At 35.2% G+C, this 26,553-nt stretch overlaps 1 protein-coding gene across 4 annotated transcripts in view; it reads right to left on the minus strand.

Annotated features, from left to right (window-relative positions):
- Positions 1–26,553, minus strand: part of MSRA (methionine sulfoxide reductase A) — a 526,139-nt gene that overhangs the window by 303,774 nt on the left and 195,812 nt on the right. For all 4 annotated transcript variants that reach the window (XM_074287550.1, XM_074287549.1, XM_074287551.1 and 1 more), the window contains one exon: positions 3,811–3,879. In XM_074287550.1, coding sequence (XP_074143651.1) covers positions 3,811–3,879 — 69 coding nt within the window. The remainder of the gene's footprint in view (positions 1–3,810; positions 3,880–26,553) is intronic.

The raw sequence follows: 26,553 nt of genomic DNA on the forward strand, positions 1-26,553 counted from the left end.
AGACTTAGAGGGCAAGAGGGCAGGACAACGATCTTCAAGTATTCGGAAAAACTGTTAAGGACCCTCAAGAACAGGGTCCACATCCTTTTTATCTCTGGCATAGTGTCTAATACCCACTAGAGGCTTCGTAAATGTTTGCCGATTATCCGAATGACTGGCATGTAGAAGAAAGCTAAGACTATTTCTTGGCTCTTAAGAGCAATTAAAAAAAAAAAAAAGAGGAAACAACAATGACCAGAGGCTGGGGAAAAGCTGACTAAGGGCCAACAAAGAGAAATTAGTAACAACTGGAATTTCACAAACGTTGAATGGAAGACAGACGGTTTGGCTTCACTAGGAATCTTACAGCAAAGCTGGATGATCCAGTGTTGGGTCAATCAGCAGCTAGGTGGCACCATGGACTTGAAATCATGAACTTCAGACACTGGATTTCAGGCACAGGAAGATGAGTTCAAATTCAACCACAGACATTTACTGTGTGATCGGGGGCAAGTTATTAATCTCTATCTCTTTTCATTTTCTCATCTATGAAACTGGGATAATAATACCTATCTGCTAGGGTTGTTGTGATGATCAAATCAAATATTGTTTACAGAGTGCTCTGCAAACTTCAAATTGCTATTATAATGCTATATTATTATGCTGTTATAAATATGTTATAGTATTATATTTTATTAATATACATGCCATATGTTGTATTATTATATTGTTGTTTTCTTTCATTTGCAAACAGGACCATGACATCAGGGAGGGGATAACATGACATGCAAGTGAATTGGATTTCAGTGAGGGAAGGCTGGGCAAGGTCACTGACCTCAAATTTTCTTCCAGAGCCATTTGGGTCCCATGGCCAGAGATAGCTCAAGATGACTAGAAATGGCCTATTAGTACAAGTACTAGCTATTACTATATTGTATTCAGGTACAAGTTGAACTTGCTGCCCTGTGAGGATATGGAGGGCAGTGCAAGTAAATCTTGGGGGCCAGACAAGAAATATCCAATAAACATCTTCACTGATTATGGGAAGGATACTAGGATACAAATGAAACTAAACAACTAGTATATCTAGAATGAACATTTCTATTGGGAAATGTTTAAGGAAAAACAAGGAGAATGAAGTCATGTTATAAGAGTTCACAAGAGTTAAGCATGGCAGTTTTGCAAAGATGCAGCAATTGGTTGCCTTCGTAGGTACTTGAGAAGGAAAGGAACATAATGAAATCCAGGTACTATAAAATGTGATGTAGAATATCTGTGGGAAAACACTTAGATGGGAAGCTGCTAAATAAATCTTTTAAGCAAGGTTAAAAGAGGTTGAAGTAGGATGTTGATAGTTGTCACAGAGAGGAAGGAAAAGGAACAAATGACATTTGGAAAGATGACTCACTAGGTTTTGCTAATTGACTGAATAGGAGGGGTAAAAACACTATCAAATATTACATCAAGGTTTCAGTCTAGGAATCTGAGAAAATAAAAGCATCATTAATAGAAATAGAGAAATAGGGGTAGCAGCATAAGGAAGATGAATGTGAAGTTAAGAAACAAGAGAAATTTGAAAAATGATGGTGTAGGGGAAAGCCTTGAAATTCATAAGACAAGAATAAAAGGATTATTGAATAGAGCTTGCTTAATAATATTTTCTGCTACCCGTTTTTTCAGGCTGTGTAATAAGTCTGGGTCTTAAAAGGAGAGATCATTAAGAGAGCAAATTCTGACAGATTCTACCAAGTGAAAATGTTTCAAATTTAAGTCCAATAAAAAGTACACATTAAAACCCTAACCCTAACCCTAACCCTAAAGGGAAAAGTCTAAATAACATTTTGAGGGGTTTATCACCAAGCTAGTCATAGGGTGATATGTTTTATAGCCACCATAATTCACCAAGGACATCTAGTAAGGTGTTAGGAGAGTCAGATTATATACTCAACAAAACTACAAGATCTCCAAAGTATGGAAGGAATCATTCACATTTCCCTAGTGCTTTGATAGACACAATGTTAATTTTTCTAAAAATACTATTAGGCAGTAGATGTGGCAGTATTGTCTATTAATCAGAGCTCAGTGAATGCGTTAATGTCTTAATTTTGTCCTTTAGTTTAGAAGAGCATTAAAAGTCTATTCTTTCACAAAATCAAAGGTTCCCAGTGTTGCAAGGAACATCAGGGACTATCTAATCTAAGTCATACCTGAAAAAGGGCATCCTCAACAATATCCCTAACAAATGGTGCTTAAGCATCCATTAGTACCTACTATGTGATGGTCAGCAGCAATTCCTAAGTTCAAATCTGACTTCAGACCCTTACTAGCTGTATTAGCCTGGGCAAGTTACTTAACCTTGTTTGCCTCAGAACATGGCAAATCACTCCGGTAACTCTAACAAGAAAACCCCACCTAAGGTGACAAAGAGTTGGACAAAACTGAAGTGACTGAACAACAATATGTGATGGTCACTGTGCTAAGCACTGGAGAAATAAATAGAAAAGTGAAACATACCCTCCTCTCAAGGATCTCACAGTCTACAAGAAGAGCTTTTACATATACTGAATAAATACAAATTATATAAAGAGCAAACTTGGAGCAAATAAAGGGAAGATACTAGCATCTTGGGGGGCAGAAAATTTCATGTAGGAAGCAGGGAATAGAAAAGGTGAGGTGAGAGGTGAGTGAGCATGTTCTAGACCTATTTAAAGATTCATCACCATCTAATCAAAGATGAGAGAAGGAATGCTAGATGTAGGGCACGCTGGCTGTAAGATAGATAGTATGAAATGAAGTATTTTTCTATATTAAGCCTGAAGAGGTAAGCTAGAATCATCTTGTAAAAAAGATTTAAATGCCAAATACAGAAGATAAGTTTATTCTTAGAGGCAATAGAAGGGCCACTGAAACTTTCTTAGAAGAGGAGCTGTGTAGTTATACCTAATCAAATGGTAGACTTGTAGAATATGGATTGGGAAGAAAAAATGAATGAGCATTCATATCATCTGTTACATGCCAGACATTATGCTAAGTGCCCTTTACAAATATTCTGCTTTGATCTCATTTTGATCCTCATAGCAACCCTCCAGGTAGATGCTATTATTATCTCCATTTTATGTTTGGGCAAATTGAAGCTTGCTCAGGGTCACACTGCTAGTATGTGTCTGAGGCTGCATTTGATCTCAGGTATATAAGTCTTCCTCACTCTAAGACCAGTATCTATCTATTGCACCAACTAGCTGCCATATATACAGATGCTATTTATTTATGTACACATTGTATCTTCCAACAAAATGAAAGTTCTTTGAAGGAAGACAGAGAAGCCAATGGTGAGGGAATATTCCTAGCAAGTATATAAGTTGCTTTGCCTTTGTCCCTATACACTTAGAACAAAGTATAGTGTTAAGCACAGAATAAGTATCTGAATTCTGGATAAATAATTGTTGTATGTTAGTGAACTCCAGACCAAAGTTGTATGGATGGGGATAACTATAGGAATAGCCATTCAAACTATTTCAGTGAACAATGAAAGTAGTAGATCCATATGATGCCAACATAAAAATCATTATTTTCTTTTTTAGTAAATAAAAACATAAAAACCAAGTCACCAGGCTATTTCATTGTACAGACATAAATGAGAAAAAATACCCAAAATCTTTAACTAAAGCCTAATTATGGAATTTATTAAAAACAAAATAGTTTTCAGTTGGCCAGAATAATTTATCTAGAGCAATCCAAATATTAAAACCCTGAGGGTCCCTACTAAAACTAAAAATTTTGGCCCCCATTTTTTGACACAATTTGGGTTTTTTTTCAGATTTGATATCTTACCAAACAGAGCCATCTGGGTTCCCTCTGGGAAAGGTTCAACAGTCTTATTTCCATTGACATGATGTCTGGCTAGAAAAAAAAGAAAAAAAGCAAAATTTAAAGTGGAAGTCCATAAATACATATTGACAGACAGTGAGTCCAATTCTTTGATTCTAATTCTAAAGGAACAAAAATATGCCCTCAAGGCACTGTGTGTATGTGTATATAGATGTCATTTCAGATTTGTCTGAATCTTCATGATCCCACCTGGGATTTTGTTAGCAAAGATCTTGTGGTTTGTCATTTTCTTCTCCAGTTCATTTTACTAAGGAAGAAACTAAGGCAAGTAGAGTAAAGTGACTTGTGCAAGGATATACAGCTAACAAGTGTATGAGACTGGATCTGAATTCAGGCCTTCCTGACTCCAGTCCTGGTGTTCTATTCACTGTGTCACCTTGCTGCACATACACGCGCACGCACACACACACACACACACACACACACACACGACCAAAACGGCTTATATATGGGATTATACCTATATATGTGAATACATGTGAATACATACATATAAACATATACACATATGTAAAAAATCAAAATCCATTCCCAAATAAATGAATAGTCAAAAGATTTGAAGTTTTCTAAATTAAAATTGCAAACAATTAATCATATGAAAGAAATGCTCCAATCACTAGCAATAAAAGAAATGCAAATCAAAACAAGCTTGAAGTTTCACTGAACACTCAACAAAGATGACAAAAGAGGAGAAAAGAGACAGGTTGCAGAAAGCTCAGCACTCTGTTATGTTTCTAGCAGATCTATTAATCAGTTACAACATTCTGAAAAACATTTTGGGGGGACAGCTTGGTGGATTAGAACACTAGCCTTCAAATTCAACCCCAGACACTTACTAGCTATGGGAATCATGAGGACAGAGTTCTAAGTGCAAGGAACAGTCAGTAAAATACCCACTCAGGATGGAAGTGCCTTGTTCTAGGAATAGCTAAGAAGACATTATCACTGCATCAGAGAATCTAGAAGGGTAAGAAAGTCATAGGAAGACTGAAAATTAGGAAGGGATCAGGTTGTAAAGGACTTTAAATGCCAAAGGAAGGAGTGTGATCTGTGGCTAACAGGAAGTTTTTTGAATGGTAAGGCTGGAACAGGGAGGCAGGTGGAACTGGGCAGGATAGACATAGACCTGCACTTTAGGTTAGCAAAGGAGTAATACACAAGAATAGAGGAAAACCAAGTAGCCTGATTTTATGACAAGAAAAAGGATAACAGAGCAAAAACACTGTACTGGTACTCAAAAAAATTAGACCTAGCTGAAAGTTTCCCAAATGTTGAACGGATATTCTATCATGGATTTATAGTAGATATACAAGAATCATCACAAAAAATGAAGTGAAGGTAGGCATGGTAGAATACATATGCACGAAAACACAGATCCATTAAATTATCAAAGTATACATTCAGATACAACCAAGGCAACAATAAAATGGTAGTGGGATCGTTCCGGGACCTTATTTTTAAAGAAACATACAAGATGGATTTATCCTATAATTCTTCAAATGTAGATGCCTATAACTTCTTAAGTATTCTTTTTCCCTCAGTTCAGGCTATTAGGGTCAGGACATAGTCTCATAAGAGATGATAAGAAACTAATTTAAGGATCTGGTATATGACCATACAGAATCAATAAACCTAAGCATATGATTGTGTTCTTATTAATCTTATCCAATTTTAAATGGAAACCCTATTGGAATGGGTCAGGGACCATATTTTCTCTAGTACAATAGCCCAATAAATATTTAGAAAGAAACATCTAAGATAATAACAACATATTTATAGTTATAATACATGAGTGTTGTTTATAGTGCATATGAGTTTAGTTTATTAGGACACGGGAGCTTTACAAACATAGTTAGAGTGACACAAGACAAACAATATTCTATTATTTCTTATTCTCTTTTCTACTCTGTTTCATCACTTCTCTATTTTTTAACAGTACCAAATGGTTTTGATGAATGCTACTTTAGATTTTAGTATAAGGCTTAAAAGCACTATTCTCATTTCATTCTTATCTTTCTCCCCCCCCCCCTTTTTTTGAATTTTTATTAACATTTTCTTAGTACCATTAATTATTTTGCCTGTTTTCCTAAGCTTGGATTCCCATATAACTCAAACTTGATCATAATGACCAATTTCTTGTATGAATTACTGTAGTCTAACAGGATTTATTTAAAATTTTTAATTGTTATCCATTATTCATATTGCTCTATAGCTCTCCTTCTTTGCTTTATCGTCCCCTGCTTTTGGTATTGAGATTATATTTGTCTTATAAAAGAAATCTTGTTAGGATGCTTTCTTTTTCAATTTTTCCTAAGTTTTCCATGTCTTAATTTTTTTTCATTTTACTGGAAGCAGACCTTTCCTCCCTAGATCATTCCTTGCCAGTATAAGTAATCTAAAAACAAAGAGGATTACCTAACAAAGAAGTGAGCTCCCCATCAATGGATGAATTTAAAGTGACCATTTATCAAGGATATTGAAAAGGGAATTTTTGCTCTACATGAAAGATTGGACAAAGTAGCATCTAAAATTCTTTCCCACATTCAGTTTCTATAGTTCCATTATTCTTCACCTCCTAAACTTGACAGCCAACTGAAGCTCATCTACTTTACTAAGCTATGTTCTTGTTGTTCAATCATAACTAAGTCTTTGTGATCCCATGGACCACTAGTTTTACTTTCTACTAACAATGTTGCTTGTGTCATAAACATAAGGATGTAGGAAAAGGTAAAGCTAATGTAAGAATTATAAAGAGGTCATTAAGATAATGACCAAAAAAATCCTAATAGTCTGTATGAGGAAGTGCTGTAGGCATACCTGCATGATCAAAGTATATATACAATCAAATTATACACTACGTTAGGGGATCAGAAAAAAACGGAGGGAATAAATAGTATTGGTTTTTTTCTAAATGGAATTGTCATGATGACATTTTTATATATGCACACACATATGTATACAAACACATCACACACACACATACACACGATGCTAATCCTATTTGGAAGTGGAAAAAAACACAAGAGTACAGGGAAACATCTGTTTCTGAACTGATACAGACCCAAGAAAGAGGCAAGAAATGAATAGGAAAATTACTGTTTATGACAATCTTTTTTTCACTGGTTTTCCTGTCTCAAGCTTCTCACCACTCCAACCAATCCATCCTATGCACTTGCTGCCATAGTAATTTTCCTTAAGTATAAATTTGAGTGCATGACTTCTCTTCTCAACCAATTCCAACAGCTTCCTATTGCCCCTATGATAAACTATTTTGATGACTTTTAAAGTTCTTCACATCCTGAATCTAACTCATCTTTCCAACTTCACTAAATACTATTCTCCCTCCTATCCTCCAAGACAATCCAATTGGACTTTTCTCTGTTCCTCACCCAGAACATTCCAACTCCCATCTCTGTATCTTTATAAGAGCTAAATAAAAATATAAAAATTCATGGGGACTAGTAAAAAGAGCAGTTTTTGGAGTTAGAGGACCCGAGTTTGAATTAGGATTTTGCTTCTAATTTTGATCTCCTTTATCTTAGTTTCTTCACCTATAAAACATATAAGGTAGACTAGACGTTCTCTGGGGTTTCTTATAACTCCATATTCTATAATGCTATATATAAATGTGACAACCTGCTATGTGACATACCTGCACAAAGGCCAGATTATTCCTCATGTAAATTTAAAAAACAGAAGTGGCCCCATTTTAATATTCAAAATTTCAAAATATAAATTGGGAAGATAATCATTTGTGATCATTATAATAATCATTTCTATAGGGCTTTTTAATGTTTTCACAGTGCTTTATATATCTAAACTTGTGTGATTCACAGAACAACCCCTGAGGCAGAGGAAGGTTTTATGATTATTATTATCATTTTACAGATGAGAAAACTGAGGCATAGAAGATTAAGTGACCTGTCTAGAGGCATATGGATTGGGAATGTCTGAAGTAGGATTTGAAGTGAAGTTAAATCGGGTTCTACATTCTCTTAGATTATTTGTAAAAGTAATAACTTGCTGAGTGACATGCCTGCTAAAAGTCTGATTACCTCTCATATAGTTTTAATAGACAGAGATGTCACCATGAGCAAAGGACACTCATTTGTCTTAAGAAAGTTCTTCTTTAGAACTTATATCTAAAGCTGAAAAATGACACGGGTAATCATATAATCAAATCCCTTCATTTTACAGATGAAGAGCTCATGCCATGAGAAATGAAGTGACCAGTCAAAGGTCAGACAAACCAAGTAACAGAGTAAGGATTGAAAGTCAGCTTCTGTGACGCTTAAGTTCAGAATTTCTGGTGTATCCCCCTTTTTCCCATTTGCTTTATAAATGGATTTACCATAATTTCTTTAAATAGAAAGTTTCACCAGTTCATGTAAAAGATTCATAAATTTATAGACATGTCTTCAGGAACATATCTACTATAATGTATGAAAATATACCTGAAATTATGCAAACTAGTTAGACTGCTTGGAGAGCCTCACTTTGCAGTATGTGTACCAAAAATGACTGCAGACCCAACAGCACAGCTAGGTCTGCAGAATAAATCAATCTGTGCCTGTCTGTGGGTGACTGTATCCGGTGACCAATTACTACAGCTTTAGTCTCTTTCTCATTTTTATTTCTCCTACCTTGAAGGAACTTTTTCAGACAAAAGCCTCTTGACTGACTGCCAATGAATCCTGCCTGGTGAGATTCCCACACTGTCTTATCTTTAGCCCTGTTTCCAGACAATATAAAGGACCAGAAGAAAAAATACAAAGGAGAAGAAAAAGAAAGGGCAGTAAATTGTGATATATACATACAAATACATATGTATATGTACATATACACATATATACATCCATATATGTTTATATAAAACTAAATAATATTAAGACTCCTTTAAATAAGAGTTTAAGGTTTAGAAAAGGGAGATGATGCAACAGTTCTCAATTTCCAAAGAAGAAACTGAGACTCTGAAAAATTAAACTGTTTGTTCATGGTCACAAGCAACATGCCACAATGACTTTGAAATGTTTGGATAGGCCTGCCTCCTAAACAACTATAAAGAAAATATCCTTCTGCGTTGTTTTTTTTTGTTTTGTTTTGTTTTGTTTTTTAAGTTCCAAATTGGAATTTTCACCTTTAAAAGTACTTTATTAACATGAAGGTAATGTTATTAATATATGATATTTAAAAATAATTGGTGAGGAAGGGGAGGAGCGGAGCCAAGATGTCAAAGTAAAGGCAGGAACTCACCCAACCTCTCCCCCAAACTGCTCCAATTTCCTTTAAATAATGACTATAAACAATTTTTAGAGTATCACAACAGCCAAAAAGATAAGTAGAACATTTTCCAGCTAAAGACAACTTAACAGTCAACAGAAAAGATCTGTGGTAACAAAGTAGGGGGCCCAGCTAGCAGTCCAAGGAAAATGAGTGGGCAACAGAAAAAGTTTCTGACCATAAAAAGTTACTGTGATGACAAAGAAGATCAAAACACACATTAAGAAGAGGATAATAAAGTCAAAGCTCCTACATCCAAAGCCTCTAAGAAAAATTAGAATTGATCCCAGGCTATGGAACAGCTCAAAAAGAATTTTTAAAATCCAATAAAAGATAGAGAAAAAAATTAGGAAAAGAATTGAGCGAGTAGTACAAAAGAAAATACAAGAAGCTGAGGAGGAAAAGAATGCCTTAAAAAGCAAATTGGTAAAATGGGAAAGGAAATACAAAAGCTCACTGAAGAAAACAATTTCTTAAAAATTAGAAATGCAATGAAACCAAGAATACAACAAAGTGGGACAGGAAGTGGATAGAGCACCAGCCTTGTAGTCAAGAGGGCCTGAATTCAAATCTGACCTCAGACACTTAACACTTCCTAGCTGTGTAACCTTGGGCAAGTCACTTAACCCCAATATCCTCTGGAAAAAAATTAAAATAAAGCAAAACCCCCAAAAAATTTTAAATAGAAAAAAATATGAAAGATTTCAATGGAAAAATAACTACCCTAGGAAATAGATTCAGGAGAGATAATTTTAAAATTATTGGTCTACTTGAAAGTCATGATTAAAAAAAAGGAGCCTGGACATCATCTTTCAAAAAATTATCAAGAAAAGCTGCCCTGATATTCTAGAACCAGAAGGTAAAATAGAAATTGAAATAATTCCCTGATTATCTCCTGAAAGTGACCCTAAAATGAAAACTCTCAGGAATATTATAGTCAAATCCTGGAAGTCATAGGTCAAGGAGAAAATATTGTGAGCATCTAGAAAGAAACAATTTGAGTATAGTGGAGCCACAATTAGGAAAACACAGGATTTAGCAGCTTCAAGACTGAAGGGCTTATAATATGATATTCCAAATAGCAATGGAGATAGAATTACAACCAGCAAAACTGAGTATAATCCTTCAGAGGAAAAAGTGAATATTCAATAAAATAGAGGCTTTTTAAGCATACATCATGAAAAGACCAGATCTAAATAGAAAATTTGAATTTCAAATACAGGATTCAGGAGAAGCCTAAGGAGGTAATCAGGAAAGTGATATCATAAGGGACTTACCAGGGTTTATTTGTTTACATTCCTACATGGGAGAATAATACTTGTAACTAACTCATGAGAACTTTCTTCTTGTTATGGCAGTTAGAAAGAATATATACAGACAGAGGACACAGATGTGAGTTGAATATGAAAGACAATATCTTTTTTTTTTTAATGATGAAAATCAACATATATTGTATTTAATTTATACTTTAACATATTTAACATGTATTGGTCAACCTGCCATCTGGGGGTGGGGAAGGAGGGGAAAAATTGGAACAAAAGGTTTGGCAATTGTCAATGTTGTAAAATCACCCATACATATATCTGGTAAATAAAAACTATCATTTAAATAAATAAATAAAAATTAAAAAAGAAATATTTATAGATTTTAAAAAATAATGAAATTAAGAGGTAAAGAGGTATGTCCTGGAGAAAGGGAAAGGAAGAAGTGGAATGGTGTAAATCATCTGTCATAAAAAAGAGGCAAGAAAAGGTTTTTATAGTGGAGGGGAAGAGAAGGAGGAAAGGAAGAATGAGGAGGGGAGTAGGCCTAAAGAAGAAATAACATACGTATTCAATATGGGTATAGAAATCTATCTTGCTCTGTAGGAAAATAGGAGAGGAATAGGATATAGGAAGGGGGAAGGGTGATAAAAGAGAGGGCATATTGGAGGAGAGAATGGTCAGGAGAAAAATGGTAAAAATGAGAGAGAGAATAGAATAAATGGGAGCATACAGTTAGCAATAATTATTGTAAAAATAATTTTTAACAAGTTTCTCTAATAAGGCCACATTTCTCAAACATAAAGAGTCAAATTTTAAAAAAATAAGAGCCATACTCAAATTGATAAATGATCAAAATATATGATCCATGCCCAAAGGGCTAAAATTCAGGCATATCCTCTGACCTAATAATACTACTACTAGGCATGAAGAACCTATATGTACACACATATGTGTATCAGCTCTCTTCTCAGGGCAAAAAAATTGGAAATTCAGGGAATGCCCATAAATTGGGCAATGGCAAAATAAATTGTGGTATATGATTGTCATGGAATATTATTGTTCTATGGGAAATGATAAGCAGGATGTTCTCAGGAAAAAAATGTGGAAAGTTCTCCATGAACTCAAGCAAAGTCAAATGTACTATATACAAAGCAACAGCAATGTTCTGGGATGACAAGCTGTAAATCACTTTGCTATTCTCATCAGTACAATGATTCATGACTACTCTGAGGGACTTATGATGAAAAATTGTATCCATGCCCAGAGAAGAAACTGATTGTATTTGAATACAGATTGGAACATTCATTCTCATTCTCTCTCTCTGTTTGTCTCTTTCTCTCTTTTTCTCTTTCTCACACAAACATACATTTTATTTTTTGAAGTTTTTTTTTTAATTAGGGTGGGAAATCTATATTTTCTTTTACAACATGGCTTTCATGGAAATGTTTTGCATAACTTCACATATGGTTTCTTAATGAGTATTGGGAATGAGTATTATATTAAATAAACAATTTCTTTTAAAAATAATCACAAAGATTAACAAAGACTTTACTTCCAGGTTCTACGCCTAGAGAAAAGTAAAGGACAGGGGGGAAGAGTAGGAGAGAAAGCTATATACTTAATTTGGCAGGAGAAATTTGAGAGAAACTGAGGAAAAAATAATAGAAAATCTCTAGCTTCAGACTTCAGACTCTTTTGGTTTCTCGGAAAAAAGTATTGAGGAGAAAGAGAAGAATCAGTGATTGAATTTGGAGGAAAACAAATAGGAGAAAATTTAAAGATAAAATGAAGAAAAAGATGAGCTGAATGAAGATAAAGGCACAAATCTGAAGAAGGATTCAATTTGTGGGCACAAAAAAAATTTGAAACAAGGACCTAGAGAAATGAATTCATAGAGAAGGAAAAGAAGAAAATAGTAGTAAATAAAGGTAAGAAAAGGTATCACAAATTAAAAATTTTAATAGTAAATTGATAAGGAAATAAAATAGGTTTTTTTTTTTGAAAGAAGAGAAATGAAGAATAATGTGGCTATAAAATTTTTGAGAAAAAGGAAAAGAAGTTAGGTGTAGTTGTCAAGATGCTAAAAAATAAAAAAAGAATTGTAAAAATCTTAACAACTGCTTAGGAGATAAGTTTAAAGAACCATAAGACATTCAAAAAGCATGCCTGATCATCTCAGTAGCTATGGAAAACATTAAAATCCTACATTAACATCATTAAGTGTGCTATGTTTGTATTTCTGCCAGTCAAGTGATTGCTACTATGTTCCAAATGGAGGCTGTTTACTTTCTTAGAATAGAAGCTGAAAGGGATCAAAGAATACTTCTGTATGTTCAAAGTTCTCAAAGGGGAAAAAAATTAGAAGAGGGACATAGATTTTTTAAAAAATCTTAAGTGACAAAACCTTGGGCTTTGTCAGAAGATTGAAGAATGGAATAAGGACACAGAGAGAAGAAAAGAAAGGAAAAAGTCAATTGTCCTCTTGCAGCTAAAACTCTTTTTTTATAGCTTTTTATTGACAAAACATATACATAAGTAATTTTTCAACATTGACCATTGCAAAAAACTTCTGTTCCAACTTTTTCCTTCCTTCCCTCCATCCCCCCTCCTAGATGGCAGATAGTCCAATATATATTAAATATGTTAAAATATATTTTAAATGTAATATATGTATACATATTTATACAGTTATCTTGCTGTACAAGAAAAACTGGTTTTAGAAAGAAGGTAAAAATAACCTGAGAAGAAAAACAAAAATGAAAGCGAACAATAACAGAAAGAGTGGAAATGCTATGTTGTGGTCCACACTCATTTCCCAATGTTCTTTTGTTGGGTGTAGCTGGTTTTGTTCATTACTGATCAACTGGAACTGATTTGGATTCTCTCATTGTTGAAAAGAATAATGTCCATCAGGGTTGATCCTCATATAGTAGTATTGTTGAAGAATGATCTCCTGGTCCTGCTCATTTCACTCAGCATCAGTTCATGTAAGTCTCTCCAAGCCTCTCTGTATTCATCCTGCTGGTCATTTCTTACAGAGTAATAATATTCCATAACATTCATATATCATAATTTACCCAACCATTCTCCAATTGATGGGCATCCATTCAATTTCCAGTTTCTAGACACTACAAAAAGGGTTGCCACAAACATTTTTGCACATACAGGTCCCTTTCCCTCTTTTAAGATCTCTTTGGGATATAAGCCCAATGGGTAATACTGCTGGATCAAAGGGAGTGCAGTTTGATAACTTTTTGGGCAGAGTTCCAAACTGCTCTCCAGAATCGCTGGATCCGTTCACAACTCCACCCACAATGCATCAGTATCCCAGTTTTCTCACATCCCCTCCAACATTTGTCATTATCTTTTCTTATCACCTTAGCCAATTCGACAGGTGGTAGTGATACCTCAGAGTTGTCTTAATTTGCATTTCTCTGATCAATAATGATTTGGAACACCTTAAAAAGCAGCTTTGAAACCTTTCCTAAACAAAAGGATTCCCAGCTACTTTTCCTCCAAAGAAGAGTAAAGCAGAACCATGAGAACTATATGATAAGGTCATCTAATAAAGGTAAAAGGGTAAATAGAAGAGGGTGGTGATATCCTGCTCAAAGCTACTAAGGTCAATGTAGTCATACTGAAAACAATAGAAATGATGAGGCATATATCCAAAATAGGGCAGAGTGATCAAGATTCATCAATACAGATAGTTACAACCTATTTCTGGTGATTCATCTGGGTACAAATGATACCACCAAAAAGAATCTAGAAAGCACAATGAAAGATCATAAAGTCTTGTGGAAGAAACTAAGGCACACCGAAGCAGATGGTATCTGAAAATTAAGTTTGGCTTTCTGGACCCTGCTTAGAAACAAGAATGATAGTCTATGGCCAGAGATGGAAGAAACAGCAATGGTACAGTGGAAAGAGGGCTGCATTTGAGTCTGGATTTGAATCCTAGTTCAATGATTTTTTACCTATGTGTTGAGGAGGTTACTTAATATGTGAGGGTCCTTGGTTTTCACATCTGTAAAATGAAAGAGTTGGACTAGATGACTTTTCAAATTCCTTCTAGTTCTATATCTATGGTGCTTTGATACTAACAAAGATAAGCTAGAATGTATTTGGCTATCAAACTGTGAATACCTTTTTTATCTAGCAATACTACTACAAGGTCTGTATCCTCAAGGATACAGATTAAGAAAAAGGGGGAAAGACCCATCTGCAACAAAAAATATTTATAGCAGTTCTTTTTGTGATAGCAAAGAATTGAAAATTTGAGAGATGTCCATCATTTGGGAAATGGCAGAACAAGTTGTAGTATATGAATGGAATGGAATACTGTGTTGCTATAAGAAATGATGATCAGAAGGACCTCAGAAAAACCATGGAAAAATCACATGATGGAAAATGCTATCCACATCCAGAGAAAGAACTAAGTAATCTGAATGCTAATTGAAACATACTACTTTCACTTTTTTTAGTTTTTTCTTTTGCTTTTCTTTCACAACATAACTTATGTGAAAAAATATTCTACATGATTGTACATATAACATCAGATTGCTTGCCTTCTTGGTGAGGCAGTAAGGGAAAGAAAGAGAAAAATTTTAAACTCAAAATCTTTCAAAATATGATTGTTGAAAATTGTCTGGACATATAATTGGAAAAAATACTATTGAATTTTTTAAAAGGGGGGGGAAAGTGTTTTTGCCTGCCTTCTATATCTAATCACTAGGCTTTAAACTAAAAAGGATGGGAGAGCTATACCTAAAGCAAAAAAAAAAACACAAAAAACTGTGGAAGAAATATAAAAGATCAATCCGATATTCTCATTTATAAAATAAGAAAATTGAAGCCATACTAAGTTAACAAGAGATCATACAAATGGAGTCAGAGCCAGAATCTGAACCCAGTTCACCTGACTATAAGTCCAAGCTCTCCACTACACAAGCCCACAAAGAAAAAAAGTTTATTGGCAGTTAAGTCACCCAGAAGTCCACAAGACATAAGAAAGAAGACAACCACAAAATCCACATGCTCGTGGAAGAGAATCTGGGGCTGACAGAGGGAGATTAATCATATACTCAAGAAAGGTAGGGGCTGTGAATAAGTGATAAAAGGTAATGAGTGAAAGGGAAAGAAACCATAACCACAGACACTGGGACTAGGTCATAGATGCTTAGAAGATGGGTGTTCATGCTGACTTCCAGAATACCAAAAAACAAAATCTAAAGGAAAAAGGTCAAGAATTAGATAAATCTATCATATACTTCTGCTAGTCCCCCCCCCAAAAACTGACATGTCATCCAGAATTATATTTTAATTTATCAGTCTTCTGACTTCCCTCACATAGCAGGCATTTTATTTGGTCTTAAAAATTATAAAGCTGAGGCAGCTAGATGGTGCAGGAGATAGAGCACCAGCCCTGAAATCAAGAGACTTGAGTTCAAATCTGGCCTCAGACACTTAACACTGCCTAGCTGTGTGACCCTAGGTAAGTCACTTAACCCCAATGGCCTCAGGGGAAAAAATTATAAAGCTCCTTACATACATGATTTCTTTCAGTCACCACAACAAAGACTGGTAAGAAGAAGAAGAAAAGTGAGAATAATAATAAGACTATCCACCTCATAGAACTTATAAAGAAACTAATTAGAAACTATAATTTATAAATTTATGAAAGTGCTTTATAAAATATGTGCTTATTATCATATCAGTTTGCAAAAGGGTATAAACCAGGTGCTCATTACTTACATTTAATAGATTCAGAGATTATTAGAGCTGGAAGGTACTTTAGGAAGATCATCAGGATCAATCTATTATTTTACAGGGAAGGAAACAAATGATTTGATTAAGTTCACAGAATGAATCAGTAGCAGAGCTGGGATTTGAACCCAGGCCTCCTAATTCCTAGTTCAGTACCATTTCCTTTTCCTTTAGTGTCAGAAAAACCAGAATTTTCTAAAGTACAAGAGCAAGAGGGGGAAAAAAAGAAGGAAAAATGCCCTAAACCTATACTTCCTCAATGAAGTAGTCTGGGTAATAATTTCTGGCAGGAGATTATAATGTATAGCCATTATGTTCATAATATGTGGGCACCAAATACATCCTGTCAAACATTCCACCCAAATGTTAGCTGAGAAAAAAACAAAAAGTTTTTCAGCCAAAATGGTTAATGAGATAATAGACATGAAAAATGCTCTGAAAAGTGTGAAGCATTATACAAATGTAAGATGTTATTATTAGTATCAATAATAAGTATCTACTGCATGTAAGAGGCCTTTTTCTGCCTGAGATTTATCCTCTCTTAGTTTTTGATTATTCTGATTTACATGTTTCTGTTCTTAGGGAGGAGACACTAATAAGCAAGACTACCACTAAGATTAGAGTCAGATAATCTCAGGATGAGAGAAATGGAAGAGGTCATAGGGATGACCCCTAACTATATGCCTGTATCCACTCCCAACTTTTTACAAATGAGGGAAAATGATTTGTCCAAATTTACCCAGTTTGTTGTCATGCTGAGCAACTCACTTAATCTGTTTGACTTTGTCAGTCAAATAAACAACATGCCAAGCAGTGTTAAGCATTGGGTAGACACAAAAAGGCAAAATTCCTAAAAAGGAGGTTACACTCTAATGGGAGAAACCACATCAAATAACTATGCACAAACCACATAAATGATAAATTGGAAATAATCAACAGAAGGGAGGCAAAAGAAATGAGAGAGATCAGGAAAGGTTTCTTGAAGATGATGGGATAGACACTAGGATTTGAAGGAAGCCAGAGAAGCCAGATGATGGAGATGAGGAGGGCAGTTATCCAGAGAAAATACCTACCTGGAGTTGGGAGATGAAGTATCTTGTGTGAAGAACAGTGAGGAGGCCAGTATTATTGGATCATAGAATAGGGAAGAGACAGAAGGTGTAAGATGTCATTTCCTCATCTGTGAAAATGGGGATAATAATAGCATCTATCTCAGAGGTTGTGGTGAGGATCAGTTCGAGTAATACTGGTACAATGCTTTGCAAACCTTAAAGCATATCTAATATTCCTACTGTGGTGCTGGTAGTGATGATACAGAGCTGAAACTAGAACCCAGGTCCATTGAATACTAGTCTTGAGCTCTTGCCCAACTGTAGAAAGTGGAATTAATAGGTCAACAGTGATATACACCAAAATCCTACTTTACAATTTTCAAAGCTCTTTGAATCATAATGTAATGAGAGAAATATCCTTTAAAAATCAATAATCAATTCCCCTCATTTTGCAGAAAAGGAAACAGAGACTCAGAAGGGTCAAGATTGCCCAATCGGTACTAATTATTAAGTGGCAAGCTAGGATTTAAAACCAGTTTGTCTCACTTTAAATCCATCATTCTTTCCACTCTACTACCCTTTTATCTTTGCAAAAACCCTAAGGAGTAGGTACTGTAAATTTTATTATCCTTTTCCATTCATTTTATAGATGAAGGAATTGAAGCTCAGAGACCTTTAGTCACTCTCCAATTGGATCCTGTAGTAGTTGTACCAAGCCAGGAACCCAAGCGTTCTGGCTTCAATTTTAATGTTCTTTCCAAAATATTCTTTTCCAATTTTATTTTTATTTATTTTTATTATTTTCTGCAAGAGGCATTTAATGTAAGCTTGTCAATTTGACCTGAATGATGTTGAAAAGAGATCTTAACTTTTGTGGGGCAGGAGTTTGTTGTTGTTTTCTCATCTCTGTTTTTATTGGGAGGGTCCTCCTAGAGAGAAAAGCAATTGTTCTGCAACTTACCATTACTAATAGCAATTGTAATTACCCAGAGTTTCCAACTTCTAACAAAACTATCTCTGTTTGATATTGTCTCAAAAAAAAAGGCGTATATTTGACTGATGTATCATATTCAACTAGATAGCACAGCAAATATAACAGTGGGGTCAAATATGGCCTAAAATACTAGCTGTGTGATTTTGGGCAAGGGATTTAAGTTCTCTATGCCTCAGTTTCCTCATCTAAAAAATGGGAAATAATAGCACCAACATCCCAAGGTGGCTGTGAGGATAAAATAGTTCTAAAATGTTTTGCAACCTTTGAAGTGCTATTTAAGTTCTAGCTATTATTATATTACATTAATCATCAACATTTCTTATGTTATAAAGCATTTTATTGCTAGCCATCTTCTCTGAGTTAGAAAGCAAAATTCAAATGGATAGATAAGGAAAGAGTGATGCAATAGAATGAGGAAGTAATGTATTAATGCAAAAGGCATGGACTTGAATCGGGAACTAAGTTCAACCCGCAAATTTATCATTTACTAGCAATGTGAACTAGACTGAGCCTCAATTTTACTGGGAGCTCCTGGAGAACAGGGACTGTCCTGTTGCCCCCCCCCCCTTTTTTTTTTTGTATCCTCAGTCTTCAGCAAGGCTCCTGGGACATAGTAGATGCTTAATAAATACTTGTTGATTAACTGACTGGCTTAATTTCCTCAACATCAAAATAAGAATACATGAGCAGTATTATCTATATTGGTTTATTCTGTACCATAGACACGAGCATGCCTTTCAGAAATCACATATATTCAGAAGTAAAATAGTCATGCATGCACAATGAGTATTGTTTCAGCTTAGCTAGTAGTCTATCAGTCACAGAAAGCATAAGCATCATTTGAGATAATGGAGGTAAAAACATTTACACAGTATTTGATTTTGTGTTATTGTTCACGATTAAGTAGGAAGGCACAATGCTTGCAATGATGACAAGGAGATAGCTTCTCTATCTATATCCGCTCCCTCAGTACTCTCATCAACTCCCATGAGATAAATTTTCTTCTCTCTAAAGATGACTACCAAATTTTTATATCCAGTCTTAATTATTCTTCTAAGCTGCAGTCTTCCATAACTAACAGTGGAAAGAGATCTGGATTTGAAGTCAAAGGGCCTTAGGTTCAAATCCTGGATAAGACTCACATGTTACCTTATATGTATGACTATGGGCAAGTCACTTTATCATCTGTAAAACAACCTGGTTCTTCTAGATGGCTTCTAAGGTCCATGTTAGCTATAAATCTATGATTAATAGTCACTTCAACCTGGATATCCCACAATCATCTTCTCAAATTCAAATTGTCCAAAATAGAGAGCTGATTATCTTCTGCCTTAAAACAATAGGTCCAAAAAAGAAAAAGAAAAGAAAAAAGAAAAACAAAACAGGTCCTCAAAATTTTCTACTTCTATTGAGAGCACTACTAGTATCCTTTCAGTCATCTAGATTCACAACTTCAGTCATCTTCTACTTTTCCTGCCCCTCATCCCCATGTCTTTTCAGTTCTACTTCCACAATATATCTTGCATCTTTCCCCTTTCCCCTAAATCATAGAACACCACTCCAATTCAATTTCTAATTAGTTTTCACCTAGTCTATCATAGTAGCTTCCAAATTGGTTTCTTCAATTGAGTAGATGAACATTAATTGAGGGATGGCTTTTCGAATGGTATATGAATAAAATGTAATATTACTGTTTTATGAATGTAATAGAATATTATTGTTCTAAAAGATATGATGAGCAAGTTGATTTCAGGAAAGATTTATAGGAAGTAATGTTGAGTTAAGTGAGAAGAGTCAGGAAAACATAGTAACAGCAATACTGCTTGATGATTAACTATGATAAACTTAGCTCTTCGTAACAGTGCAGTGAGTGACCCAGGACAATTCCAACAGATTTGGGATAGAAAATGCCATCCACATCCAGAGAGAGAAGCATGGAGACTGAATGTGGATCTAAGTATACTATTTTCATCTTTTTTGTTGTATTTTTTTTGTGTGTGGTTTTTCTCTTTTGTTCTAATTTTTCCTACATAACATGACTAATGTAGAAATGTTTAAAATGGTTGGGCATGTATAACATATCAGATTACTTGCTGTCTTGGGAAAAGAGAGGTAAAAAAAGGAGAGAGAAAAAAAATTTAGAACTCAAAATCTTACAAAAATGAATGCTGAAAACTATTTTTACATGCAATTGGAAAAATAAAATGCTATTGAAAAAATTTTATTTGTTTTTTTTTTCTTCTAGTCTCTCCCATTTCTAATTTGTCCTCCACTCTTGTCAAATTATCTTCTTCGGCATAGAACTGACCATGTCATTCCCCCATTAAAGATTCTTGCTTGGCTCCCTACTTCCTCTAAAATAAAATATGAACTTTTCATCTTAGCATTTAAAACACTTTATAATCTGATCAAAGCCTACCTTTTCAGATTAAGTTCATATTATTTCCCTTCCTACATTCTAAGTTCCAATCAAACTAACCCACTTTCTGTTTCTTGAATTCAGAAAGACATTTTTCTCATACCTAATACAGTACCTAGTATGGAATAGTTGTTTAATAAATATCTGCTGAATTAATGGATGTTATGTGAATATATTTTTCTATATTTCATAGGAGAAATGATATACTGGGCAACAAGGTTTATCATCTGTGTCAAATGGCAAGAATTCTTGGGACCATACATATTTCAAAGTGTCAATGTATGCCTTGGACAACGTCTCTTAGCATTAGTTTCATTGTCTGTACTATGAATGAGTCGGACCAGATGACTCAGACTCTCAGCTCTAAAACTATAATTTTCTCATTTGTTAGAGCCACTTCCTTCACCCCCTATGACTGAATTCTTCTTTGGACAGAGTCTGCATTTACTTCTCTGTGAGCACATGAGCTTGACAGAATGTAAGCTCTCAGGCAGAGGCTATTTGTATCCCCAGCACCTAGTTTTTGCATATGGCAAGTGCTTAATCAATGCTTGTGGATCAGCAAGCTCCACTCAAAGAGAATGAAATTCAAGAGGGAAGTGTGGGAAGTCATATTTGGTATGAGAAAAATCTGCTTTACAAGTAATTCAAGGTGGAAGACATGACTGGATAAGTCTGGAGAAGGCCAGGTTGGCAGCTAGTTCACCATTTGACAAAGCAGCCAAAAGGAGCTATTTTCCCTGCTGTACTCTAACCTAATCTTACCATGGCTAGAGTTCTGTGCTCACTTCTGCAAGATGCAGTTAAGGAATAACATTAAGAAGCTAGAAATAGTGCAGGGAAGGACAACTTTGATAGGGAAGGATCATAAAGTCCTCATAGGAAGGCTAGTTAAAAGATGCAGAGTTGCTTATTGCTGGATTATTTAGTCAGACTGGCAGAAAGAAGACTCAAGGGAGACATGATTAGCTGAGTTTAAGTATTTGAAGGGTTATCATAACTGGAAGAGGGATTAAACTTTTCTATTTGATCTCAGGGCAAAACCAGAAACAATGGTTGAAAATTATAAAGAAGTCAATTTAGACTTTAAATTAGGAAAATCTACCTAATGATCACTTCAGCTAGAATAGGAACCCCTTTTCATCCATATGTCCAATACCATAGTTGATCTCTACCCCAAGGCATGACCAAGTTTTGGTGAATTTCCTTCCAATGAAGCCAGATAAATGAGACACAAACACTATTATCTGAGATTCTTTTCTTCTGAAATTCTTTGGGTATCTTTGATGAAACTACACAGACAAACTGGTTGCCTGACAACAGACATTACAATGGGCCTCATATATGAGGCACTGGTTTCTTGTTTGAATTAATTCCTCTTGTGACCTAGACCATGTCTTAACCTGGTATATTTCACATCTGCCTACGCAAATAACAATTTACCAGAAACTTGTAGCCTCATTGTAGGGAATTATGCTGGACAGTCTGGGATCTTGCCCTTCCTATCAAAAAAGCCAATTTGGTTCCAGCGGGAATCCAGTTACATTCAAATTGCCCATGCACCATCTGTCTGACTCCCAGATTATCACCAATCTAGGGGCACCTCCAGGGACCTAGGTCCATTCCAGGGCCATTTACTCCCCAATTCACTCAACACTGTTCATTAGAAAATCAGTTCCCACTTGACACTGGGGAATTGGCAATGTTTTGAATACACTGAGAATAACAGCACATAGTTCTGGGTACCAAAATGCTGTTACCAGTCAAGAAAGAGAAAAGCAAAAGAAATTTAGGAGCTGGAGAAACTAATTTGGGAAGAATGTAGCCAAGGCACGTGATAGCAGTATACCAATATTAGATTATTCAAAAATCATGCAAGGAGATTTATTAAAAAACAAAAGAAAGACTGGAAAAGTAGTAGTAGGGGCAGGCTAAAAACAGCTTTAAAATCAAACAGAAAATTTTACATTTGATTATGAAGATCACACAAATTCCGATGGAATTTGTTTAAGAGGGATAACATGGTCAGACCTGAATTTTAGGAAGACTACTTTGATAACTGAGTGGAAGACAGACTGAAATAGGAAGTGATGAGACAGGCTATTGTATTAGTTCAGATATGAGTTGATGAGGAGCTGCATCAAGTGGCATTGGTACTTAGTGACTGTCAGAGGAGAAAGGAGGGTTATACATGAAAGACAATGCCAAAGATAGAATCAACAGGGGTTATTAACAAATTGGATATAAGCGAGGGCTCAAGGGAAATGGGGAGAGTACGGAGTTGAGGATGGTTGTTAGCCTACATGAATGGGAAGCTGGTAACAAGGGACTAATGAAGAAGGGAAGACTTGATAGAAAACGAATGAGTTCAGGCTGCATTTAAGATGATTGTGGGACAACCAGTTTGAAAGGGGTCCAATAACCATTTGGAAATGTGTGAGGAAGTCAGAAGAGAAGTTAGGGCTGGATAAATATTGAAAATCATCATTATAAAGAAGGTAACTGAATTCATGGATATTGTTGTTGGCTTGACTATATACATCCATAACAGAAATTTATTTCTCAGTGGGAAGAGTTGAAGGTGGGAGGGAGAGAAGGTAGATTTTTGTTGACTAAAAATGAATTATTTTAAAAATGACTGAATCCACGGGAGCTGATGAGATCACCAAACAAAATTGTATAGCAGGAGAGCAGACAAGGAGGGAGGTAGATACTCAGCAATTTAAATGTTATAAACAAAGACAAAGGGTTTTGACCCAAAATTGGTCAGGCAAGAAAGCACTAGGATAATGAATAATCCTAAGAAAGGCTTTTGACTTAAAGTATAAAGGTTTGGGGTTATTTAAAATAAATTTTCTACTCAAACTTGGCAAAACATGGTTCATATTAATCAGTGATTTAGAAAAGTTAAATATGAGCCGAAAGGATGCCAAGTTGTACTTATGAGTTGATAATTCTTTTAAATCTTTCTTTAGTTGTATACTTTTAATTTTAGCTACTATTTTAAATGATATACATAACTAATTTAATATAGAGCTTTATTTTAAGGCATATTTGAATAATAGGGGTAAGGACCTAAAATAGAAAGAAATAAGATAAGGAAAAAGTGCAATTTTATCAGTATAAGAAAATCTTGAGTGAGGAAACTATCTCTGTCAACTTCTCTGCAACTTCTCTGACCACTGGTCAGAACACTAACATATTAAGTGATTTACTAAAGGTCACATAGCTAGTGCATCTGAAAGGTGTATCTTGAACCCAGTTTAACTGGCTTTGAGAGTGGCTCTCTATAAGCCAGAAGTGCTATATGACTATCTGGTGAAACCAGGTGCAGGAGGTATAGAAGCAATCTGCTGTTGAGGCAAGTAGGCTGTACAGTACATAGAGCACTGGGCCTGACATCAGAAAGGCCTAAATTCAAATTTGATCTTAGACATACATACTTAACCTCAGTTTCCTAAACTGTAAAATGGAGATTAAAAATAGCACCTACCCCACAGGGTTGTCGTGAGGTACTATTGATATTTGTTGAGTGCTTAACACAGTACCCTCTGCAAAAATTTCTAGTCTAGAAATGAAGAAATGGGGCTTGAGCCCTGAGAATGGCCTAAGATTCAATATGGTCCTTGGTCTCCTTAACTGAACAATAAGAAACTTTTTTATTCCATTATCCTTGTGGTCCCATTCAGCATTAATATCTTCTCTTTCCCTACCAGCATGCATCCAAGATCACCCATTATTAATGACATAAAAGTAAGCCAATACCTCTCTTCTCATTGATCTAACAACCTGATTTTAATTTGTATACTCTCTCTATAATTATAATGCTTAACAACAATGTCTAATTCAGAATCTATGAAAATTATATTAATTTATTGAAAATTTTCCATCTTATTTTTATGAAGTGCTCCCCTGGCTACGTTTGATGTGTAACTTGTGATGAGTATCAAAATCAAATAGTGTAAACTAACTTAACAACTAATTTAAAATAAGATTTGTCCAAGCATTATAAAGTCTTCATTTTAGTCAAAAAGATACAGCAGGAAAGACCCTTCATGTGGCTTTCAAATTGTAGTTTTCCAGAGGCTATGATTTCTGTATTAATTTTAAAATACATTTCATATCCCTACAAATTAATGTTAAGCAGACTTTCTTATTCTGAAATCCTATACTTCCTTTTACTGCTTTTTTATTCCTCTTTTCACAGGCTAACTTTTTTTTACTTGTTTTTTTTGTCACTTTCAAATAGATATTCACAAAGTTATTGGCTTTCCTTCTTGCATTCATCAATGTCAGCTCTGTGGTATTAAAATAATCAGTGCTTCACAGCGTATCCAAGTCCTGGGAATTAAATTAAGGCATGAAACACAGAGTGGTGTTTTCTCATCCTATCATCAGGATCGGATTATTATTCCTCAGCCTGAATGTATGTCTCTAATACACCATTAAATCCGTTTTAACGAACGGATCTACACAAAACCATGCAAATGAGGCAGCACATGATTTTAGTAAAGGAGCACAGCGTGAGAGATCCTCATTTCTTCTCTCCTTGTGAAGATGTCAGGAGCACTAAGCAGGGAGCAGCACTGCAGTCTGTGATATAATATCTCACGCTTGCACATGCCCCCATGATGGCAGATTATCTGCCTAGAGGTTGCATTCAACGTCAGTCAGCAGATGAGCAGGAATGGTCCAGTGCATCTTGCCCCCACTTCCATCTGACAGTGATAAATGATCAGGTCTAATGCTCAGCTAAGCCTGACAGGCCCAGACCTCCCCTTGCAATCTGTTCCAGGCAAACATCCACCTATTTCTCCTCAATGTCCCTTGTTGGCATTACAAAGCAGGATCACCAGGGTTTAAGGATGGGCCCTTTCCACCAAGCCACATCCCCTCTGCACCAATCCCAACCAAGAAAGGATATTATGACTTTATTCCTTTTCTAATAAGTCATAATCTAATGGGTGAAATAAAGGAATATTGAATTATACAACTGCATAGCAAACATACCTCAGTTCTCTATTACTGAAAAAAAAAAAGTGAAAAGAAGGCCCCAAGCTGACCTACACTTTCAAAAATATTTCTTCTCCTTGTGGCATCCTCCTGGAAACAACTAAGATTTTTTCCCAGGCAGAAGAAAGCAATCTGGAGGTTTCAGGAGATCTGAGTTTGAATCTTCAGCCTGGTATTAGTCAAGTGACTATAAGCAAATGACCCAACCCAACATCATCCAAGGTAGTCCATTCTTCTTTTGAATAACTCTCATTTTTAGCTAGTTTTCCCTTATGTTGAATCAAAATGTGACTCTGAAATTTGATCTACTGATTCTAATGCCAAACAGAACAAGAATTCCTTTTCTACACAGTAATCCTTCAAAATCTAAAAATAGCTGTCATTTTAATTTCCTTCTCCAGGCTTCTCTTTTAACTGCAAAACAGGTGATCTCCAAATTACAAGACTGAGATATAAAAGCCAGTTGCTTAGAACTTAGTAATGTCAAGTTTTTCCATAGATGCAACGTTACATATGAGATTTAGGATCCCTGGCCACAGCCAGGGCCACAACAGTATAAGGAATATTTCCTACAAGTATAAGTATCATTGTGCCTAAAAAAGATCTGTCCCAGATTTCAATTCAAAATGCTAGAAGAAACACATTCATAGCATGACAGAATCTCATCATTGCAAGAGACCTCAATGTTTCTTCTAATCCAACCTAGACCTGAAAAAGAATGTCATGTAGAAGGTTCCTTGAATCCTTGAAGTATGAATCAATGCAGTCCACTCTTGGCTTTGTTAAGAAGTTTCTTCTAATATCAAGCCAAGTTCTGCCTTCTTACCTTCAAGTTCTTACCAAAGAAAACAAATTTAATCACTTTTGCATAAGACAGTCATTCAAGTATTTCTCATA

The sequence above is a fragment of the Sminthopsis crassicaudata genome, chromosome 2 (assembly GCF_048593235.1).
Source record: "Sminthopsis crassicaudata isolate SCR6 chromosome 2, ASM4859323v1, whole genome shotgun sequence".
Taxonomy (NCBI): domain Eukaryota; kingdom Metazoa; phylum Chordata; class Mammalia; order Dasyuromorphia; family Dasyuridae; genus Sminthopsis; species Sminthopsis crassicaudata.